At 37.4% G+C, this 19,856-nt stretch overlaps 1 protein-coding gene across 6 annotated transcripts in view; it reads right to left on the bottom strand.

The window, feature by feature from the left end:
* LOC113064176 (RNA binding protein fox-1 homolog 3-like) overlaps positions 1-19,856 on the bottom strand; it is a 293,847-nt gene that overhangs the window by 13,618 nt on the left and 260,373 nt on the right. For 3 of the 6 annotated variants that reach the window (XM_026234795.1, XM_026234792.1, XM_026234793.1), the window contains 6 exons: positions 15,802-15,894; positions 14,174-14,234; positions 12,870-12,923; positions 6,367-6,499; positions 5,885-5,924; positions 2,664-2,728 (listed from right to left, as the gene is read on the bottom strand). In XM_026234795.1, the coding sequence (XP_026090580.1) occupies positions 2,664-2,728; positions 5,885-5,924; positions 6,367-6,499; positions 12,870-12,923; positions 14,174-14,234; positions 15,802-15,894 (446 nt within the window). The remainder of the gene's footprint in view (positions 1-2,663; positions 2,729-5,884; positions 5,925-6,366; positions 6,500-12,869; positions 12,924-14,173; positions 14,235-15,801; positions 15,895-19,856) is intronic. The other 3 variants (XM_026234797.1, XM_026234796.1, XM_026234798.1) reach the window with 3 other exon arrangements.

A 19,856-nucleotide genomic window follows, 5' to 3' on the forward strand; every position in this document is an offset into this window, starting at 1 on the left:
CTGGCTCTTTTCATTGGTACCAATTTGGAACTAATTCGTCCAAGATGGGCCTTACTTCTTCCTTTATTTATTTATTAACCCCCGACACTTCCCTTCTTCATTTGTTGACTCTCCCTACAAACATACGCTTGCAAATGAGGGCCTGTGGGGAGCAGATAAGGCAGGCTGAGCCGGGTGCCTATGGGTGGAGTGGAGAAAAGAGGAAAGAGGGGCAAAATCCTGGGCCCAGACATGCTATATGGAAATACTATCGGATCTGACCAGGTTTTTGTCGTCTGGGATTATTACAACATCAAAGGTCAGGCCAGCTCAGTGGAGTGAGAGAGCTGAGCGGAGGGGATTTTAACTGCTTGTGACAGACAGTGCAGACGAGGGTGGCTGGGAATCCCCGTTACACCCCAGCTGGGCCGGGCTACTTAACCTGCAGCTTAACCGGGCCGCGGGAATGACCCACTCTAAAGTAAACCTAGATAGCTAGTTCCAGCTGGACTAAGCAAGATTGATTTTTCTCCTTCAAAATGGTTTCCATTAGATAATAAAAATGAAAATTGTGACTTTCTTTCATCTGCGGAACACAGAAGAATATATTGGAGAGATATCATACATAAAAGAAAGATTATTGGAGTATGTGTTATAAGAAAATATTATTTTAGTTTTTTAGTTTCAAAATGTAATGTTTAATTGAAATGTTGTTATTTTCTGTTTCTTTGTAAATGATTGTGAAATTTACTTCCATTTTCTTAATAAAAAGGGTTTCTACACCATTTTCTTTTCTGTATGTGAAAATTTTTCATAACTAAAAAGTTATGGCGACTTTTAACTTCCACTGTATGGAAACAAGTAAATTTTTTTAAATATCTTCCTTTATATTCCACAGATTAATTTTTTTTTACAGGTTTGGAACAACAAGCGATTAAACACAAATTGATTTACAAAAAATATTAATTTATGTGTTAACTATGCCTTTGAGCAATATTTTTTTTTTTTTTAAGAACAGCTATGCTTCTGTCATCATTCTGTTGCTCCAATCCCACATAACTTTCTTTTGTCTGAGGAACACAAAAGAAGATATTTAGAAAAATGTCAGTGTTGGTTTTTTGTTCATAACAATGAAAGTCAGTGGGATCCAATGTGGTTCTGAACTCCACCGACTTTGATTGTATGGAATCAAAATATCTTATTTTTTTGCTCCGCAGAAGAAAGAAGTCATGAGCGTGAGTAAATGATAACAGAATTAATACTCTGTTAAGAGGTGAGTTCAGGAGTCTGTATCATTTAAACACTTACTATTAAACCCCTCCACCATGACATATCAAATTAGAGTGCGAAACGCAGAGCTGGCTTATGTGAAAGCAAGGAGCTGAATGACAAGCGATGCAGAAAGAGGTGGAGAGAGAAAAGGAGAGCTGGAGCGAAAGAGGGGACGTGGGAAGGGGGCTGAAATAAGTGCGGTGGAATGCCAGTCTTGTCACCTGCTCTGATGTGGATCTGTGCTTGGCTCTGATAAATCTTACATTATCTGGGCTCTTCAGGCTGGCAGGCAGGGCCATGCCTTATCGGCACTGACACGCTCAATCTTGCTTAGATTAAACCAGTGCCTGGCCTGATCCAACCTGACAGGGTCCCCACAGGTCCTGGATAAATTACTGACAACCCTGCACTACCTTCGTCTTCACACACACACACACACACACAAACCTGTGGCCTGAAGTGAGTAAGCTAAGTGGTTACGGAAATTCAGGTTGAATTCAAGTTTAAAGGGTGAGAGAGTATCAAAGATAGGGAAGCAAAGTCTAAATGATCTAATTTAATCCAGTTTAATAAGAGAGCAGATCTGTAAACTCATTCCGGAACTTCAGAGATGAGTAAACCCTTTTTTAAGAATGACTTTAAAGCTCAAATACAGTTAAAAGTTGCTGTGCATAAGGCATTAAAATACATGGTCTGTATACTCATAAACATTATTCTTTGAAATCAGAGAAAGATTTCTTTGAAATCTTAATTCGTCAAATAATGAGGAAAGACCCAATGAAGTGAATTGATAAATGCATTTTTTCTTAGAGTATAGTAAGAAAGTATAGATTTTTTTCTTATTTTTTTTGGAAACAGTATTTTTTTTTTAATCTAAAAGAACTTTTAAAAAGTATAAAAGTATACCTTCATATATACTGTGTGAGATAAAATACTAAGAACAATATAATATATAAAGATTTTATTTTTAAGACTAAACAAATGGCTTTTTATTCTCTGACTGTGTAGAAACCGAAGCAAATTCCATGTCTACATTTAAATTTATGTTCCTTACTTTTTAAAACTAGGGCTGTTTTTAAAAAGCAGAATGAAAGAATAACATTATCAAATTTGGTAGAAGAATTAAAAAACCATAGTGTTAAAAATTAAATATGTTAAGTTAACACACTAACTTTGTCACCCCCCCCCCCTTTTTATTTCTTAAATTAATCTGGATAGCTAGCTCCATTCGTTTTGAAAAAGTGTGATTTTTCATTAGATAATTGGAATGGTTCACTGTTTGGAATCTCAGAAAATTCTCAAAACCAACAATTTTAAGATGCATTCAAAACTAATATACATAGCCATAAATCACCAGTGTTTTATGCATCAACCAAATACCAAAAGACAAACAGAAAGCACAAGACTCTTACCTGTCACTGTAAGCCGCTGCAGCTGCTGCGGCTGGTTGGGCATATCTGTATGCTGCATAGCCACCCTGTCAATTACATAAGGGCATCCGTCAGTCAGACACATGCAAACAGAAGGGCATCACTTACATTAAATTTTTAGAACCATTTGTCCACAATACAACTGAACTGTTCATACATTTAAACGTCTCTTTTCAGATCCTAACATTGCAGTGAATCCCAAAACTCAGTTACAACATTAAGAGTGCTGCTGAAAGTCCCAGTCAATGCTCACTAAAATGAATGCTGAGTGATTTAGGTAGTATTTAGTTTGCCAATACAGCTTTTTGTGAAGCCTTTTTGTTTAATGGGGAATTGTCAGATTGACTGCATTAGCTCTTCATATAGATCTCGGCACAGATGCCTAACAGCCGAGACCAAAAGTGAACCATCTGAGATTCTTCACTTATGTACGCTGAGTGCACCAATAGCGGTGCAACCAACGGATTGTCTTCCCATGTGTGCATCAATCCCATCGATTGAAATGGCAGAGCTGGGCAACTATCGATCAGCATGGTAAGTGGCAATCTGGTATAAACAATTAAAATCAGTCAATGTTTGCTTACTGTGAATGAACCAAATGGAAGATTTGGCTGAAGCTATCGAAGGGCCTTTTAATTAATGTGGCTGGCCAATACGAGTCTCCTGGCTCGATGCCCAGGGGAGCGGTCTTGACACACACAACGTGCTCATCCATGGCTGGAGAACGGCACAAGGCAACCCTAAATATTGCTTGTATAAGCATTATATGACATCTTACAAAGCTATTAATTGCTCCATTCAAGCTAGCTATTAATAGCTGCATTGTAAGCGGCATCAAATGACATTAGCCGAGATTGTTAGCCGCAACAACCAAGCCTCATCTGCTAGTCTTCTCAGGGTGATGTTTAATGAACGCTTACACTCCAAACATGCCAAGGTTTAAACGACAGGGAATATATATGCTGTGAGCGAGTATCTAAGTGGCTGGGGTGTTTATTGAAGTGTCTGTTTTAATGAAACGCAGCTCCACTCTTTGTTATTTTAGCTCGCTGACATCAGTGGTACAATATGTGAATAATCGCAGTGCCAGAGCACGTGCAGGACTGAGGCATCGCAGATACAGGACTGCACGCTGAATTATAGATGCTAGCATTTGTTTTACAGTTATTTTATTGTCCTATGCTACTCTGCTAAGATCAAATTTTTAGCAACTGGAGTCGAAGAAACATGAGATCACAGAAGATTGTGACGATGAATTTTGCAGAAGTTACAGCTTCCAAGTTTACAGTTTAACCGGCGCTCACACAAATGGATTTAAAGGGATAGATCAACCACAGATGATATTTATGTCATTATTTACTCAGCTTCACGTTGATCCAAACCTGTTTTTGTGAAAAAAAACAAAACAAAAAACAAGTATGGGGTTGATCTATCCCTTTAAATTATTTTGCAAGATTTTGACCATTGCCTGCCATAAAAAAACGGTAAATTTTGTTATGAGACGTTTGACAACCAGTAATGTTTAAGGTTACTGATGTCCAACGTGCACCATAAAAGGCATATTTGAGATTCACAGCGGAGTTGAATAAAATCTGTGAATAATGACTTCATTCACATATTTTCATTACATAAACCTATTGTATCACTTTGTAAGGCTTATACCGTACCATTAAAAAGTAAATATTTTTACAAATTAAAATAACTTTTCTATTCAGATACATTACAAAATGTAATGTTATTCCTGTGATGGCAAAGCTTCAGTCTTCAGTGTCACATGATCTTTGAAAAATCATTCTAATATGCTGATTTGGTGCTCCAGAAACATTATTACCAATGTTGAAAAAATTAATGTTCTGCTTAATATTTTATGAAACCCGTGATACATTTTTTCAGAATAATAAAAAAAAAACTGCATTTATTTGAAATAGAAACCTATGTAACATTATAATTATTTACACACCTTCCATCAATTTAATGTATCCTAGCTGAATAAAAGTATTACTATTATTATACATTTTTAAATCTTACTGACCCAAGACTTTTGAATGGTAGTGTACCGTATATACTGAACATGAATCTTAGGGACTACATTAAGAGTGCTCTTTTAAGCTTTTTTAGCACCTGATCACTATAAACCATCATTGTATGTGAAGAAAACTTTACGTTTTTTTGGCGAAGACCTATTAAATATTCAGCAGACAGAATTGGAATGACATGAGAATGATTAATCTTTATTGGAACTATTCCTTGATAAGTTATCTAAACTTTAGGTTACTTGAAAAGTTGATGGGGGTGGTCCATAGAGATGGATTCTGACTTTATTGGCAAGCAAACATGTACTATGTGCATTCGTCAAAATCTGTTCGACTTTGAGATCTATCTGGGACTGTAGCCATGGACCTGGCTACGAGTTTGCAAACTTGGCGGCAAACTTACTATTCTGTGCGCCAGGTAAAGGCATCACAGTTATGTCCACATTCATTTGTCTTGTTTTAGATCTAAATGTTGAATTAATTTCCATTTTTCATGCAGTAAAATAATCCTGGGAAAGGGAGGCAGGCTCTCTGATCACCTGACTGAGTAATATGTTCTGAAGGCTTGTAAAAAAACAACAACAATAGGGCCTGGGAACAATCTCGGGCTGTAGCGTGAGGCCTTTGGGCTGTGTTTTAATGGAAGCTGAGGGAAAGGCGGATTAAACATGTACCATAAATTAAAACAAAAACACTGTAATGTCGACTTCGTCAACTTGATCAGATATGATTTTGCACCCACTTAGGCAGCAGTTGAGATAAAATGTGGAAGAATAAGAAGTTAAATGTGTAGGGGGGTTCGTTTTTGGTTCACTCCTCACTGTACATGTTAGAATTATCCTAAAATCCATAGCGATCAACTACAGTCTTCAAAGAAAGCCAAGTTGGAAGTGGTTGAGCCATGTGTGATTTTGCTGTGCCAAGTTACCGTATGCACAAGGGACGCCAACAAGGCTGATAGTATACCACAAACTGCCATCCTTGTGGATTTGCACATGGTAAATCTGAGCTGACCCTTGGCCTTATGAAAGATTCAGCACCAGCTGCTCAGGTTAGGCTCACAATGTGAGCATCATGAGTGCCATGTCCTTAACGCTGTATTCCACCCTTCCCTCTTTTACTGAAACAGTAGAAAAAACATTGGAATGGGGGAAAAATGAGTATACTCACATAGATCTCAGCACCATAGAAGCCATCTTGGTAAACCACACTGCAAAAACACAACAAGAAATAACAAAACACAATACATCAATGCTGAACATCCATAGAGTTTCTTTGCGCTGTACAGAAAAGATTATGCAGTGATGCATTCATTGGGCAGGCTAAAACAATGCAGTCCGGACTGTGTGGAAGGGAAACATTTTTAGCAGATTAGGAAAGATGGCCATTTTCTGTTCTTAGGGAAAAACAATGTTTGCTCTGTCTTGCCACTGGGGAAAACCGGAAAGGCTCGCCAATAGAGTATAACAACTTTATAGCCATCAAGTCATGTTGCAGGTTAAGGCTGTAGCACATATAATGTGAAAATGGACCTTTGGTATCAGTGTTTTAAATGCTGAATTTTACCTAATAAAAGCCCCAGGCTTGGATGAAAACAAAGTGAGCCAATTGTAGATATTAAATGTGTATGTTTTGGGTGAAGGGTTACTCACGCTCCGTAAGCAGGAATGGGAGGGGGTGGAGGCACGGCACGAAATGTGTTGTAGACGGCACGACCTCTGCCTCTCAAGTGGGCGCCCCTGTAAGCCACCGTCGCTCCTGTGGTGGGATAGGGGAAGCCTGTCACTGGAAGAAAAGGAGAGAAGAAAGATGGTGACATAAGCTTTTGCTTCTAAGAGGCGAACCTGTCACCACCAATCAGCTTTCAGTCGGTAGTGTGACAACACACTGTCATCCTAAAATGCTTTAAAACAACTATGATGGATGTCAAGCGGTGCGTCATGTTGGCACAACACATTAAACATGGCAGCATGATACAGCCAGTGATTCTCAACTGGTTTTGCTTCAGGATCAACAGATTTGTGGCAACCTGATACAGTTAAAAGTGTGTTTATCCTACAGAGGTAAAACAAAAAGGTCCTTCAAAATCAAATGGTGATATTTTATTAAAAGTGCACTATTGAATTCTGAGATTGCAGACAACATCTGTGGTTGAAACATAAAATTGCAAGTTACTTGTGGAAGTGATAGCTAATATGATAAGCAATGAATTAACTTCATGTTATGGTAGATAATTGCTAAACAATCAGTATTGAAATTACATTAAAACATTACATTACAATTAAAATAAAAAAACTGTTTATTATAAATAATTAAATAACAAAATATTACAAATATTAAAATAAGTATATTACATTAATATAAATATTAAACATGACAAAATGGAATTCTGGGCTGCCAACATCTGTTACTTTATTAAACTTCTGGCTGATACGATAAGCCAATAATTATTTTCATGTTAATGAAAGATAACTGGAAAAATTATTGATTAATATTTGAAATGATATTAATATTATATAAAACGTTATAATTGTAATTATATATAATTAGTTCAAATACATTTATTAAATTAATAAACATTTATAAATATAAAAATATATGATTAATATTAAAATGCTAAAATCCTTTACTGAAAATGCCATGTAAAGGCTATATTAGTGAATTTAGGGATGATAACATTATGTACAGTACAGTATGAAAAATGGATATCCATTTAGAGATTTAACTATTATGAGATTTTTTTTTAATTTGGAGAGTTTTAAAAAGTTTAACCTTAAGTGATCATTACATGATGGCAAAGGTAGTCAAAAAAAAACAAAAAACAACAACAACAAAAAAAAACTCCCAATACCAACTTGTGTGCAATCAAGTGCGGCACAGAAATATTGAAATATCTGACTCAATAATAGATTTTTTCAATTAAATGAGAACATACCCAACAATATGCAAAATTCTTAAAAAAATAATTGAATCAAAATATAAAGCACTACATAAACTAATCTAAAATGTCCAGCCTTTTCCAGCTGATTATTAAGCATTAATCTGAGAGCTTAGAGAACGAAACCGTAAGGCATCCCTGTCTGGGGAAGCCTCTCTATGCTGGTTATTTCTGAAAGCTTGAGCGTGGTGTGTGTGCGAGAGTGTCTGGCTGCTCTCCAGCTCTGGAGGGGTGTGTGCGAGGCAGGGGAGATGGTAGGTTGTTGTAGGTGAGACACAAGGTACTGGCAAGCAGGGCTGAGAGAGCAGATGGAGAGGATTGTTTAGAGATGCAATCACAGGCCGGCGCCATCTCAAATCTCCCTTCCCCCCCACACTTCCCCAGCCTCACGCCACCACTGGGGCCAGACCCAGCCTGGAGGAGAGCAGGGACAACTCAGGGTCAAGACTGGGAGAGATGGCAGAGAGTTGAGAGAGAGAGAGAAAGAATCAGGCTTGGTGCATGTTAAGGAAACATATACGGATGTGAAAATGAAATAGACAGAATGAAACTTGAAACAGAGCTTGTAACAATAAATTGGTGAAAACATGTCCAGGTCACATTTCACACAGTCTCGGCCACAGACACCACTGACTGCCCGCAATCCATTAGATGGATATTGAGCATAAAAAATGAAAAGCTCTTTCTCAATTTTACAAGCTCTAATCTGACTGGATGACTTCAAGTATGAAAATACATATTTTACCCCAAAATCTAAAGAAAAAAATATTATAGATTACAAATATTATTTTACATTATATAATATAATAATCATTTTTGCTTTGTCATTTTTTTCTTCACAGATGCTGAATCCATGTTTTACTTATTGAGTATGTTTACTTAATTTTTCCATTTTATTCAGCATTCATTATTAGCAGAATAGCAAGTACTATTTATTTAAAGGAAAATGCAAAAGTTGTGTGTCATTTTGGGGTGAAACATGACCAAGGATAAAAGAATGCAGGCACATCCAAAAAACAGACTGACTGTGAAGGAGCTGGAAGTTGGAAAACAGAAAATTGGGAAAACGAGTAAAACAGTAAAAAAAAAAAAAAAAAAAAAAAAAAAAAAAAACCTAAGCAAGTGCATGTTTCACACAAGTGTCTCTTTAACCTTCACTGAGTATGGTCCTGATGAGTCAATGACAGCACCATAATTACCCATAGTACTGTGCAAGCAAAACACAGCCCAACAGTGCGGCCCACTGAGCTCTCTTTCTCATTTAGCACCAATGACACTATCGCTGTCTATCCTGCGTCTCAGAGGAGCAGGACAGCCCTCTTCAGTTATTTCATGTCCCCAAACAGAACCTGCGCTTCCTCCTGATCATTACTGTACAGACATCAGCCAAGCAGCACTCAGTTAATAGTCAATAAGTGTCAAAGTTACCGCTTTTAATGAGGTCAGCTGGGTTTATTTTGAGCACACACACACACACACACATATGTGTGTATGTATGTGTATATTTGTAGCACACAGCATCAATGTAAATACATCTATTCAGATTCAGCAAACTTTTGGCCCTGGGGTGTGCAATAATTTCTGGTATAATTTCACCTTTGACTCTGGTATCTCATCTGAGACAAACAAACAAACAATAAAACCTCTTTTAAGCAACACACCAATCAGTGGTGGAGAAGTACGGCGCGGCCCTCCATCAGAAGTAAAAGAAAGACAGATGACTGAAGGTAAGGAATTTGCTCTTTCATTTTGATATAGCACAGAGACATTTCAATTTGTCCCTTTTCAGCTAAAGAGTCGGTGTTAATAAGCCAAATAGTGGTCGTCTCTGATATATGCCAGTCCACTGTCAATTTATCCCAAATTCCAGTCATGGGCAATGCTCTTATATTTTCTTTGATTTTGTGTGTGTGCCATGACGTTCATAAATGTAATCTCATAATGAGCTATGGGTCTGCATGCAGCACCGATTCAGTAATAAGCCATAAATCATTCCAGCCAGTTATGACACTCCATAAAGGATTAGAAACACATAACGGCAAAAGCTTACATGAGCATAAATCCTTGTAGCCCTTGTGTGCTCCTGTTATTTCAACAGGAGAAAGTGGAGAGGGTCGAAACCCTTCACATCTGCACATCTATAGTTTAAACCGATAAGGACACTGATACACTGCTGCATTTATCTGGGTTTACACAGGGGTATCTCTAGTGCTGGAAAGTGTCCCATTGGGCTGTTTGGATGTAGGTGTGGGGGCAATTACATCCGCTACCCCTTTGGGCCTCTTTCATTTACTGCAAGACTGGCTCCTTTAATACGGTGCAGCTGGAAATCGACGGGTGAGGGCCTCTCTCAGTCTGTGTGCTTTTGTGAAATGTCTTTAAATAATCAGACCACCAATAAACCCATATCATGAGGAAAATTACACCATTGCTAGATTAAAAGGAGTTTTTTTTCCCTCCCTCGATACATCTAATATTGTAATTAGAATGCTTAATTTCAATTATGGATCTATTTGAGTGGTTTTGTAATTGAAAAAGCACAAATTGCCCACAATGCACCCAGCTCCTTTAAAGGAGTGCACACACATAGGTGCTCCATTAAGTGCATTAATATAAGGCCCCAAACGTACTCTCTGCAACAGAGATGTGAATGCTTGAATATATTGAATTTCTGTTTTTTTTCATAGAGAAACTTTGTAGACTACTCTTGTTCCCTTTACGAAAAAAAAGAAAAAAAGTCGTAATTGAAACTGTACATCGACAATTTTAGTATTTTTTTTTATTTTTATTTTTTTTTACAAATGATTGAAACTTTTATGAATTTTGAAGCCTAAATAAAATCACAGGTACAAGCTATACCTAAGAAAAAATATCTTTATCTTAAATCTGCAAACTGGGAAGTTAAAGTTAGAGTAGTTTACAGTTTACAGTGTGAGTATGAACAAAACAAGGCAGCAAAAGTGAACTAATATGTAGATTAGTTTTCCGGTTCAGTGTGATGACATTTAATGTCCCTGTATTTTATTTTAAAACATTAAAATATCTTGAGCTTGTGTTAACCTTAGACCTAATTTCAGGCATTGGATATGATGTCATTCTAATAGCTAGTTATAAAATATTGTCAGTTTACTTAAATTTTATTAATTTAATTGATAAAATAGTTTTTCATAGCTTTGCCATGACAATGGAAGACTGCCTAAATGTAGAAGACAACATCTAGCTAATACCCACTATATCACCCTCTTACATTGAAATGAAAATGTCTGGGTTCATGTACTTGTGTACAGTAAGAATTGAGCCAATGATTTTTCTGGATCAGACACACATGACCGGGAACAAACCATCCCTGTAAATATTTGATCATCTTTGTTTAAAACATGACAATTTCTTGCTCTCTACTTTGCATTTTAATCTTATTGGCCATGTTTGTCTCAACATGCATCCATGGACCAAATTCACTGGCTGAGAGAGCTGTCAGTCAATCAATATTATGTTTTCCACTCCCTTCTTACACGTGCTGCCCGTACGGATTAAGCAAGATATGAAAAACAACCCCAAGATTACACAATTAAGTTTCCCATGCACAGTTTGCGCCTCAGCTTCGTGTCTGCATATCTAATTTGGCTTTGGCTACCGAGTGCTAGTTAAGAGCCTGAGGGAGAGAGAGGCTGAGGGAAGACGAGAGAAGGAAGATATTGAGATTTAAAGATAGAGTAAGTGAGTAAGAAAAGGGCAGATGGAAAACACCCCAGGCTTAGAAGAGAGAAATAGAATTAGCAATATATGTCGAGAGAAGGCTGTGAGAAGCTAGAGGAGTGAAGAAATGAGAACCAGGGAGGAAGTCTTACGGGGAAGAGAATCCCGACTTCCCTGGAAGAGGTTAAAAGCAGGCAGTCGTCGGCCCTCATCAGTCATTCTCCTGAATGGGATTTGAGGACAATAAACCTGTAGCACCCGGACGAATGGAGACGGAGTGCGCTGTCAGCAGCGTACGATTTATGGTGCCCAATTCCGCTGATCTCTCGCACAGAAACTCGGACTGATAAACAGTGATTAATCACCTTTACAATCCGATTTCAGCGCCGACCCTCCCCCAACAAAGTACATTAAATGCAGTCATAATTATTTCATGTGAAAGCTTCTCTCTTTTTAGAATGGTAGGAGGGAAACGAGGGGCAACACGTGGGCGTCCGTTTTGGCCATTCCGTAAGGATCCTTATTTAGTAAGCAAAATCTTATTTCCATTTTGTCGCCTCTCCACCGGTTGCCCTCTGGGAAACAGTGGAGGCATATGGTGTCATTTAGGCTTGGCGAACTTTAAAGGCATGTTAAAACGACTTGAAAAATTAGCATCCAATAAATCAAGTGATGCCGGTTTCCTGAGCCAAGCTGCTGAAGTGCCGTACCATGGTAAATCTGATTTGATGGGATGTTTTGATAAGTTGTATGTTCAGAGGCATGGGGGTGTTATTTGTTGCGATTAGAAAAGGAATCACATGCATGTTTCAGAGCATACTTAGGGGTCAAAACATGCATAAACATTTTACATGCACCGGATTGCTAGGCATCTTTGCATTTTTACACGCACTACATATGCATATTGTGCACATTTGATCGTGATGTTTCATGTAACGACTGTGTTGGATTGTGCATTTATGCATGCCAGAACCAAGGAAGGGAGGAAGGAAAGGGAGGGGGAAAAGTCAGATAAAAATGATAAATGACTGCTTTCTGTCACCAATGGTTATTTAGAGTTTTGCTGTAAAGCTGTCCTGAAATGAACAGATTTTAGCCTAATGAGCAAAATGGCAGGCCGTTAAGAGCTGCTATGTGCTCAGCACTTCTTCCAAATGAAATACTGTAATACCATTTCTCCCTCATTAGGATGCAAAGGTCTCAAAGTACTCACAGCAATAAAGAAATCAAAGACCAAGAGGGCAAACAACAGCCAAAACAGACAACAAGACAGTCAATCAAAGACGGTTCCTAATCTGCGGTTCAGAAAACAGTCTGAACCACTGTTTCATCTCAGTGGGAAATTATGGCCTGGCTGATTATCGCATTGTCAAATGCTCTGTGCAGGATGGGAGAACTGGGCCGTGATTTAAAATAATTTCTTAAGTGTCTCTCTGAAGCGCCTGTGTCTGAATTTGATCCAGAAATCAAAGTAAGTATCCGAGAGTATCCCTGTGACCACAACACTCAAATGCAGTTTACCTGCATAAAATTCAGGACCATAGACAGCTCCCACCACTGGATTCAGCTTCCAGCCTGTAGAGGAATACACACGGGAAGAGAGAATTAGCCGCGAATGCTTATCGCCTTGACCTGTGGAGTGTTTGTTTCTCGATCTTTCGCCGATTAGTTCAAGGGACTGGCCGGAATTTTAAAAATAAACAGCAGAGATTTGGAGAAAAGAACAAAAGAAAAGGGGAGGAGGAAGAGGAGGAGATGTGATATGGTGGGGAAATATAAGACGACATTAAGTTGTAGGAGTTAGGGGGCAGCAATATCGGGGGTATTCGTAAGAGTGCGAGCGATATAGGATGCGAAAGGGAGAGGGAGAATGAGAGACAGAGAGCAAGAGAGTAGTGAGTGCTGTCCGGTGTGCTGTCAGTGATAGATGTGGGCTGTAAAATAGCCTCCTCTCACTCCCCATTGGCTGTGACTGAAGTAGAACTGTGGGGTCTAGACTGCTGCTGATATATTTGATTCTTTCATTCCCCTCTCTTTCTGTCTCTCCATTGCAGTCTGAGGGAATGAGCATCAGCGGAAGAGCTCAGGACCCCACCAAGACCCCTGCGCTGAATGAGCCACCGCTCTACCCTGATCCCTATCAGCTAAGCTTCCCCCCCGGAGCTACTGAAAAGCATTAGAGGGCTGTAAAGTAAGAGATCACTCTCTACATTAAGCCGCTTTTTAGAGGGAAATAAAATTGACATTACGTCATTCATATTATACTTGATGAGAGCTTAAAAGAGCAGCCCTAAAAAGAATCTGGGAAAATTAAACTGCATTAGATAATAAAACATCAAAACAAGTGAGATTTCCTTTAAAGAACTAAAACTTTTCACAGATGTTTTTTTTGTATTATTATTTAAAAAAAACAATACAAATAATAATTGTATATAATTATTTATAAAAATAATACATAATTTGGTTTTAAATGAGTAATTATAATTAATTCTATAGAATAATAAATCTGAAACCAGCAGGATTAATTTAAAAGAGCCCAAATTAATCAAATAAATAATTTAACAAACTAAAATAGGAGTAGGAAAAAAATATATATAATTATAATTTTATATAATTATTTATAAAAATATATAGAAATTGGTTTTAAATTATTTAAATATTAGAAATAATGTTAGGGTTAGGACTAAGTTTTTATTATTATTATTAATATTATTATTTAATAGTTTCTAATGTATCTAATGTAATTTATTCATACATTTTAAGTATAAATTTGGGTACATTTAGTGCCACTGAATGTTTTTACAATAAAAAACAAAAGCTCTTACCGTTTGTATATGGGTTGGCCACTTTTTTGTTTGTCATTACTCGTGCTGTTGCATTATTTACCTGTGAAGGAAAAAGTAGATTTGAGAAACAAAACACAAAGAATACAGGCACATATGCCACAGACATGAAAGTGACATAAAGCTGGTTCATGCTTCTCCATAAAGTATAAAGAAAACAACATTCACATGCTCTAATTATCAGTTGAAAAATTATGAGACGCTAAAAATGAAAGTGATCCATCAAGCTCTGATCTTCTGTTTTCTTGCTGGATGTAGACTAATCCAGGCTGTTTGTAGAGGAGCTTGATGATGACATCTGGTTCAACATGCAATGAAACAGAGCAACTCTGGAAATGGGCTTTAATGAAACCCAGAGTATATTGGAATTCCCCACTAGCCAAGCTGAGGGAACTTCCTTGAGGCCTTCTCCGCAATTTAATCTGCCACATTGTCTAGACAGTTCTACATATTCCCAGACAATACAACCCTGAGGTGGCGGCTTCATGAGCTCTAAATTTAACCTCAGGAAGGAGGAGCAACACTGTACAAGCTCCTCTGGTTACATGTAACACCAAAAAAAAAAAAAAAAGGAAAAAAAAAAAGAATGAAATTGTAATGCTTAATATGGCGGCTGGTTGATTTGCACTTATTTGCACATGCATGTTAGCTGAACCAGCCTGAAAAAATAGATATATTTTTATTGGTGATTTTATTATATCATTAACATATAATCTTCACCGAGCACTTGGCCTTCCCCTTTTCCAAGTAAATAGAAGCTGCACTTGGATTCCTGCTGCCTATACAGGAAATAGCTGCTTGGGGATGTTACCAAGATGGCTGCCTAGAAAACTAACTTGCCTTAAAGGGACTTTAGTAACACACAGCGAGACCAAGCAGCTTGTTGGGAGGCGTCAAAGGAATTTCAACATGGCCACGGGCAACAGAAGCCATGTTAGTATTTCACCCTCATGTTAATTAGCGTTAATAGCTTTCCGTTCCACATGGCCCATGGAGGTCATTTAACTTGAGGAAACAACTGGCCTCGGCTCTCCCTTGATATATAGGTTTAGGTATTGTTTGTGCATTACATGAATTATCTTAATTGTCCTATAGAAAATCTTAAAAGCCTTGTGGAAAGAGGGGGAAAAAAGAGAGAGAGAAAAAGAGACTGTGTCCTCAAGTAAGACATGTGAAAGAAGAAATAAACTGTTTGGGATAAACAAGTGGGATTTAAAGTCACGTTGACAGGCCTTTGATATCCTGAGATGAAAATAAAATGTATATTTTTAGAGATACAGCATCGTTTAAAACACACTGTAAATGATGATAAAAAGTTCAAAAGCTTCTTACAGTTGCACATACACATCAAAGCAAAAAGGCATAAATCTGATGGCATGCACATCAAACACATGCACACAATAATTATAACGTACGTCAGAAGTCATTTTTTATCCACAAAGCCAAAAAGACACATGAAACATGCGGCATGCACACAGCAAGTGAGCGTTTGGGATGCAACGCGGTGAAATGAGACAAATGAGGTGCAAGCACGTTCCATCAAACCGACAGCGCTTATGTTCTCATGAGATGGGGATGGTGGGGTATTGGTAGTTAGATCAGGAAAGCACCTCAATTTTGCGTCCCTCTACGATTGTACCGTTTAATTTCTCCCGTGCACGGTCTGCGTCTGCGCTTGTTTCAAAAGTTACAAAACCAAAACCCTGAGATGATGTGAACATAGAGGATTCCCAATAAAGGATGAAGGGGGGGTTGAAGATATTTGAATGGTTGACAAATAAAGTGAGTGTGAAAAGAAGAAAGAGGAAGAAAGAGAAAGAGGTCACAGTCAGCAGGGTTGCAACTTCTATTAGTATTCTATCTATTAGTAAGAGGTGATATTAGGAATATAGGGTAGGGCTACACGACAATTGTAACAATTGATTTGCTCAAAAATAAAATGTTGTTTATTAAACACATTTTTTTAATGTTTTATTCTATTATTATTATTTTTTTATTTTTACAGTTCATCAGAATTAATGCACTTTCACAAAAGCACAAATCAAGAGAATATCAACACGCATGGTTTGCTTGCAAAAATATGTGTGAAAAACTTCTTATGAAAAACACTTATTTGAGCAGAATATCTCAAAAGAGATCACCAAACTCTAAATAAAAATTTTTTTTGCCTGTGTTTTCATCTTATTAGCGCTTTTTCAGTAATCTCACATGGTTGAAACCACTGGTCAGAAAATATATTGATTTGCGAAAAAAAAAAAAAAAATCTTACTGAGGGATTTAAACTCATGAAGTCTGGCAACCACAACCATTGAAGCTTTTAGAGCAAGATGCCGCAAGTGCAAAATTAACATGAAACATTTTCAGGGTTTAAAAAAAATGGCTGCCAATTATTCCAGATGAATATGGTTAACGAATCATTTATAAACAGAAATCACGATCCCGATTAAAATACGATTTATCGTGCAGCCCTACTTTAGGGTGAGAACTACAAGAAACACAGAGACACAGCAATCGAGGATTATATTCAGCAGTGACAAATTCTGCATATCTTAATATTGAAACATTGGCATGCATGGATATGTACATTAGTGCATCTTGCATCTGTCTTGCCAAGAACATCGGTAAGCATAAAACTCATTCTTTATAAATTACAGAGATTGTCCTTGTCATTAAATGATATAAACTAATGAAAGGAATGTTTCCAAGGCCATATAGGAGCTTAGAGGTTTAATGCACACAATCCTGCACTCTAGCTTGGAAGTGCCTGCTCTATCCCAGCACCCCCACCTCTGCTGTCAGCTGTGAGTTATGACCAACTGCAACCCAAACGCCATATCCGGAACAGCTATTAAGTATGCACAGCAAACAAGAGCGTAGAACAAGCCTTGGTCTTTTAGTTCATATACACTTTGCAAGTATGGCCTGGTAATTGCTTTGGGCGGCGTGTCAGTATGATATGCATACATGGACACTCCATTCCTTGTGTCTGGCATGAATAAAGATCAGCCCATGAGTCCATGGTCCACAAGCAAACAGAAAAATAAAAAAGGAATGGGCAGCAAAATTAATCCTTTTGACATTTTGCGCTGCCGTGTTCAAAATAGAGCTTGTAGTTTTTCCCTTTTATCACAGATTTAATTAGCTTACACAGCTAGAATGGTTAGCCACTGTCTTATAAATAACACAAACATACAGTACTTGTTCTGTTCTAATACCTGAAGTGAGCTGCAAAGACAGTATAGTAAGGGATCATAGGTGTAGATGATGTTCTTAAAGTTAGGCAACATAATTATGATGCTTGCTAAGATACCTTGTTTTTGGACAAAGTCAGCATATCAATAGATTTTATATAAATGTAAATATGTGTAAATAATGAAATGCATTAATAAATAAGTATAAAACCCCTGCACATGTCTATATACTGTACAGTATAATTATATAAATGCAGTGTTTATTCAAAATATTTTAATATATTATATATAATATATATTATTAGTTATAGCATGTTCTTAAAACATATATATTACAATTATAATTAATTTAAAGATATAATATATTATATTATTTTGAAAACTTTTTAGCATTCTATTTTGCAAAACTTTATATTATATATTAAAATGATATATACAGTCTTGTTCAAAATAATAGCAGTACAATGTGACTAACCAGAATAATCAAGGTTTTTAGTATATTTTTTATTGCTACGTGGCAAACAAGTTACCAGTAGGTTCAGTAGATTGTCAGAAAACAAACAAGACCCAGCATTCATGATATGCACGCTCTTAAGGCTGTGCAATTGGGCAATTAGTTGAATTAGTTGAAAGGGGTGTGTTCAAAAAAATAGCAGTGTCTACCTTTGACTGTACAAACTCAAAACTATTTTGTACAAACATTTTTTTTTCTGGGATTTAGCAATCCTGTGAATCACTAAACTAATATTTAGTTGTATTACCACAGTTTTTTAAAACTGCTTGACATCTGTGTGGCATGGAGTCAACCAACTTGTGGCACCTCTCAGCTGTTATTCCACTCCATGATTCTTTAACAACATTCCACAATTCATTCACATTTCTTGGTTTTGCTTCAGAAACAGCATTTTTGATATCACCCCACAAGTTCTCAATTGGATTAAGGTCTGGAGATTGGGCTGGCCACTCCATAACATTAATTTTGTTGGTTTGGAACCAAGACTTTGCCCGTTTACTAGTGTGTTTTGGGTCATTGTCTTGTTGAAACAACCATTTCAAGGGCATGTCCTCTTCAGCATAGGGCAACATGACCTCTTCAAGTATTTTAACATATGCAAACTGATCCATGATCCCTGGTATGTGATAAATAGGCCCAACACCATAGTAGGAGAAACATGCCCATATCATGATGCTTGCACCTCCATGCTTCACTGTCTTCACTGTGTACTGTGGCTTGAATTCAGAGTTTGGGGGTCGTCTCACAAACTGCCTGTGGCCCTTGGACCCAAAAAGAACAATTTTACTCTCATCAGTCCACAAAATGTTCCTCCATTTCTCTTTAGGCCAGTTGATGTGTTCTTTGGCAAATTGTAACCTCTTCTGCACATGCCTTTTTTTTAACAGAGGGACTTTGCGGGGGATTCTTGAAAATAGATTAGCTTCACACAGACGTCTTCTAACTGTCACAGTACTTACAGGTAACTCCAGACTGTCTTTGATCATCCTGGAGGTGATCATTGGCTGAGCCTTTGCCATTCTGGTTATTCTTCTATCCATTTTGATGGTTGTCTTCCGTTTTCTTCCACGTCTCTCTGGTTTTGCTCTCCATTTTAAGGCATTGGAGATCATTTTAGCTGAACAGCCTATCATTTTTTGCACCTCTTTATAGGTTTTCCCCTCTCTAATCAACTTTTTAATCAAAGTACGCTGTTCTTCTGAACAATGTCTTGAACGACCCATTTTCCTCAGCTTTCAAATGCATGTTCAACAAGTGTTGGCTTCATCCTTAAATAGGGGCCACCTGATTCACACCTGTTTCTTCACAAAATTGATGACCTCAGTGATTGAATGCCACACTGCTATTTTTTTGAACACACCCCTTTCAACTAATTCAACTAATTGCCCAATTGCACAGCCTTAAGAGCGTGCATATCATGAATGCTGGGTCTCATTTGTTTTCTGAGAATCTACTGAACCTACTGGTAACTTGTTTGCCACGTAGCAATAAAAAAATATACGAAAAACCTTGATTATTCTGGTTAGTCACATTGTACTGCTATTATTTTGAACAAGACTGTACATAAATATATTTCTACTCATATTTACAATAATATTATATATATATTGTATATATATTGTAATCAATTAAAACGTTATTCAATACTGAAAGGAATCAGTAAAAGGTACTTTAGTGTTTTAACAGTTAATTATATTCCCCAACAATTTGAATGTGCAATGTGATTTTATGCATATTATCATATCAAAGTGTTATCTATGGAATCCATTGTGAATCAAGCCTCCCTATGTAGGCAGCTCACTAGATTTTGAAACAGAGCCACTGCCTAGGAATTCAAAAGGCCAGTAGGAAACAGGTTATTTGTGAACAATCGGCTAATGTGTGCTGCTTAGGTTGAGTACTCTGTGACGGTTTGTTCCAGCAGATTTAACCCTATGAATCACCTAGGAGGAGGTGAGAG

The sequence above is a fragment of the Carassius auratus genome, chromosome 46, assembly GCF_003368295.1.
Source record: "Carassius auratus strain Wakin chromosome 46, ASM336829v1, whole genome shotgun sequence".
In the NCBI taxonomy this organism is placed as follows: domain Eukaryota; kingdom Metazoa; phylum Chordata; class Actinopteri; order Cypriniformes; family Cyprinidae; genus Carassius; species Carassius auratus.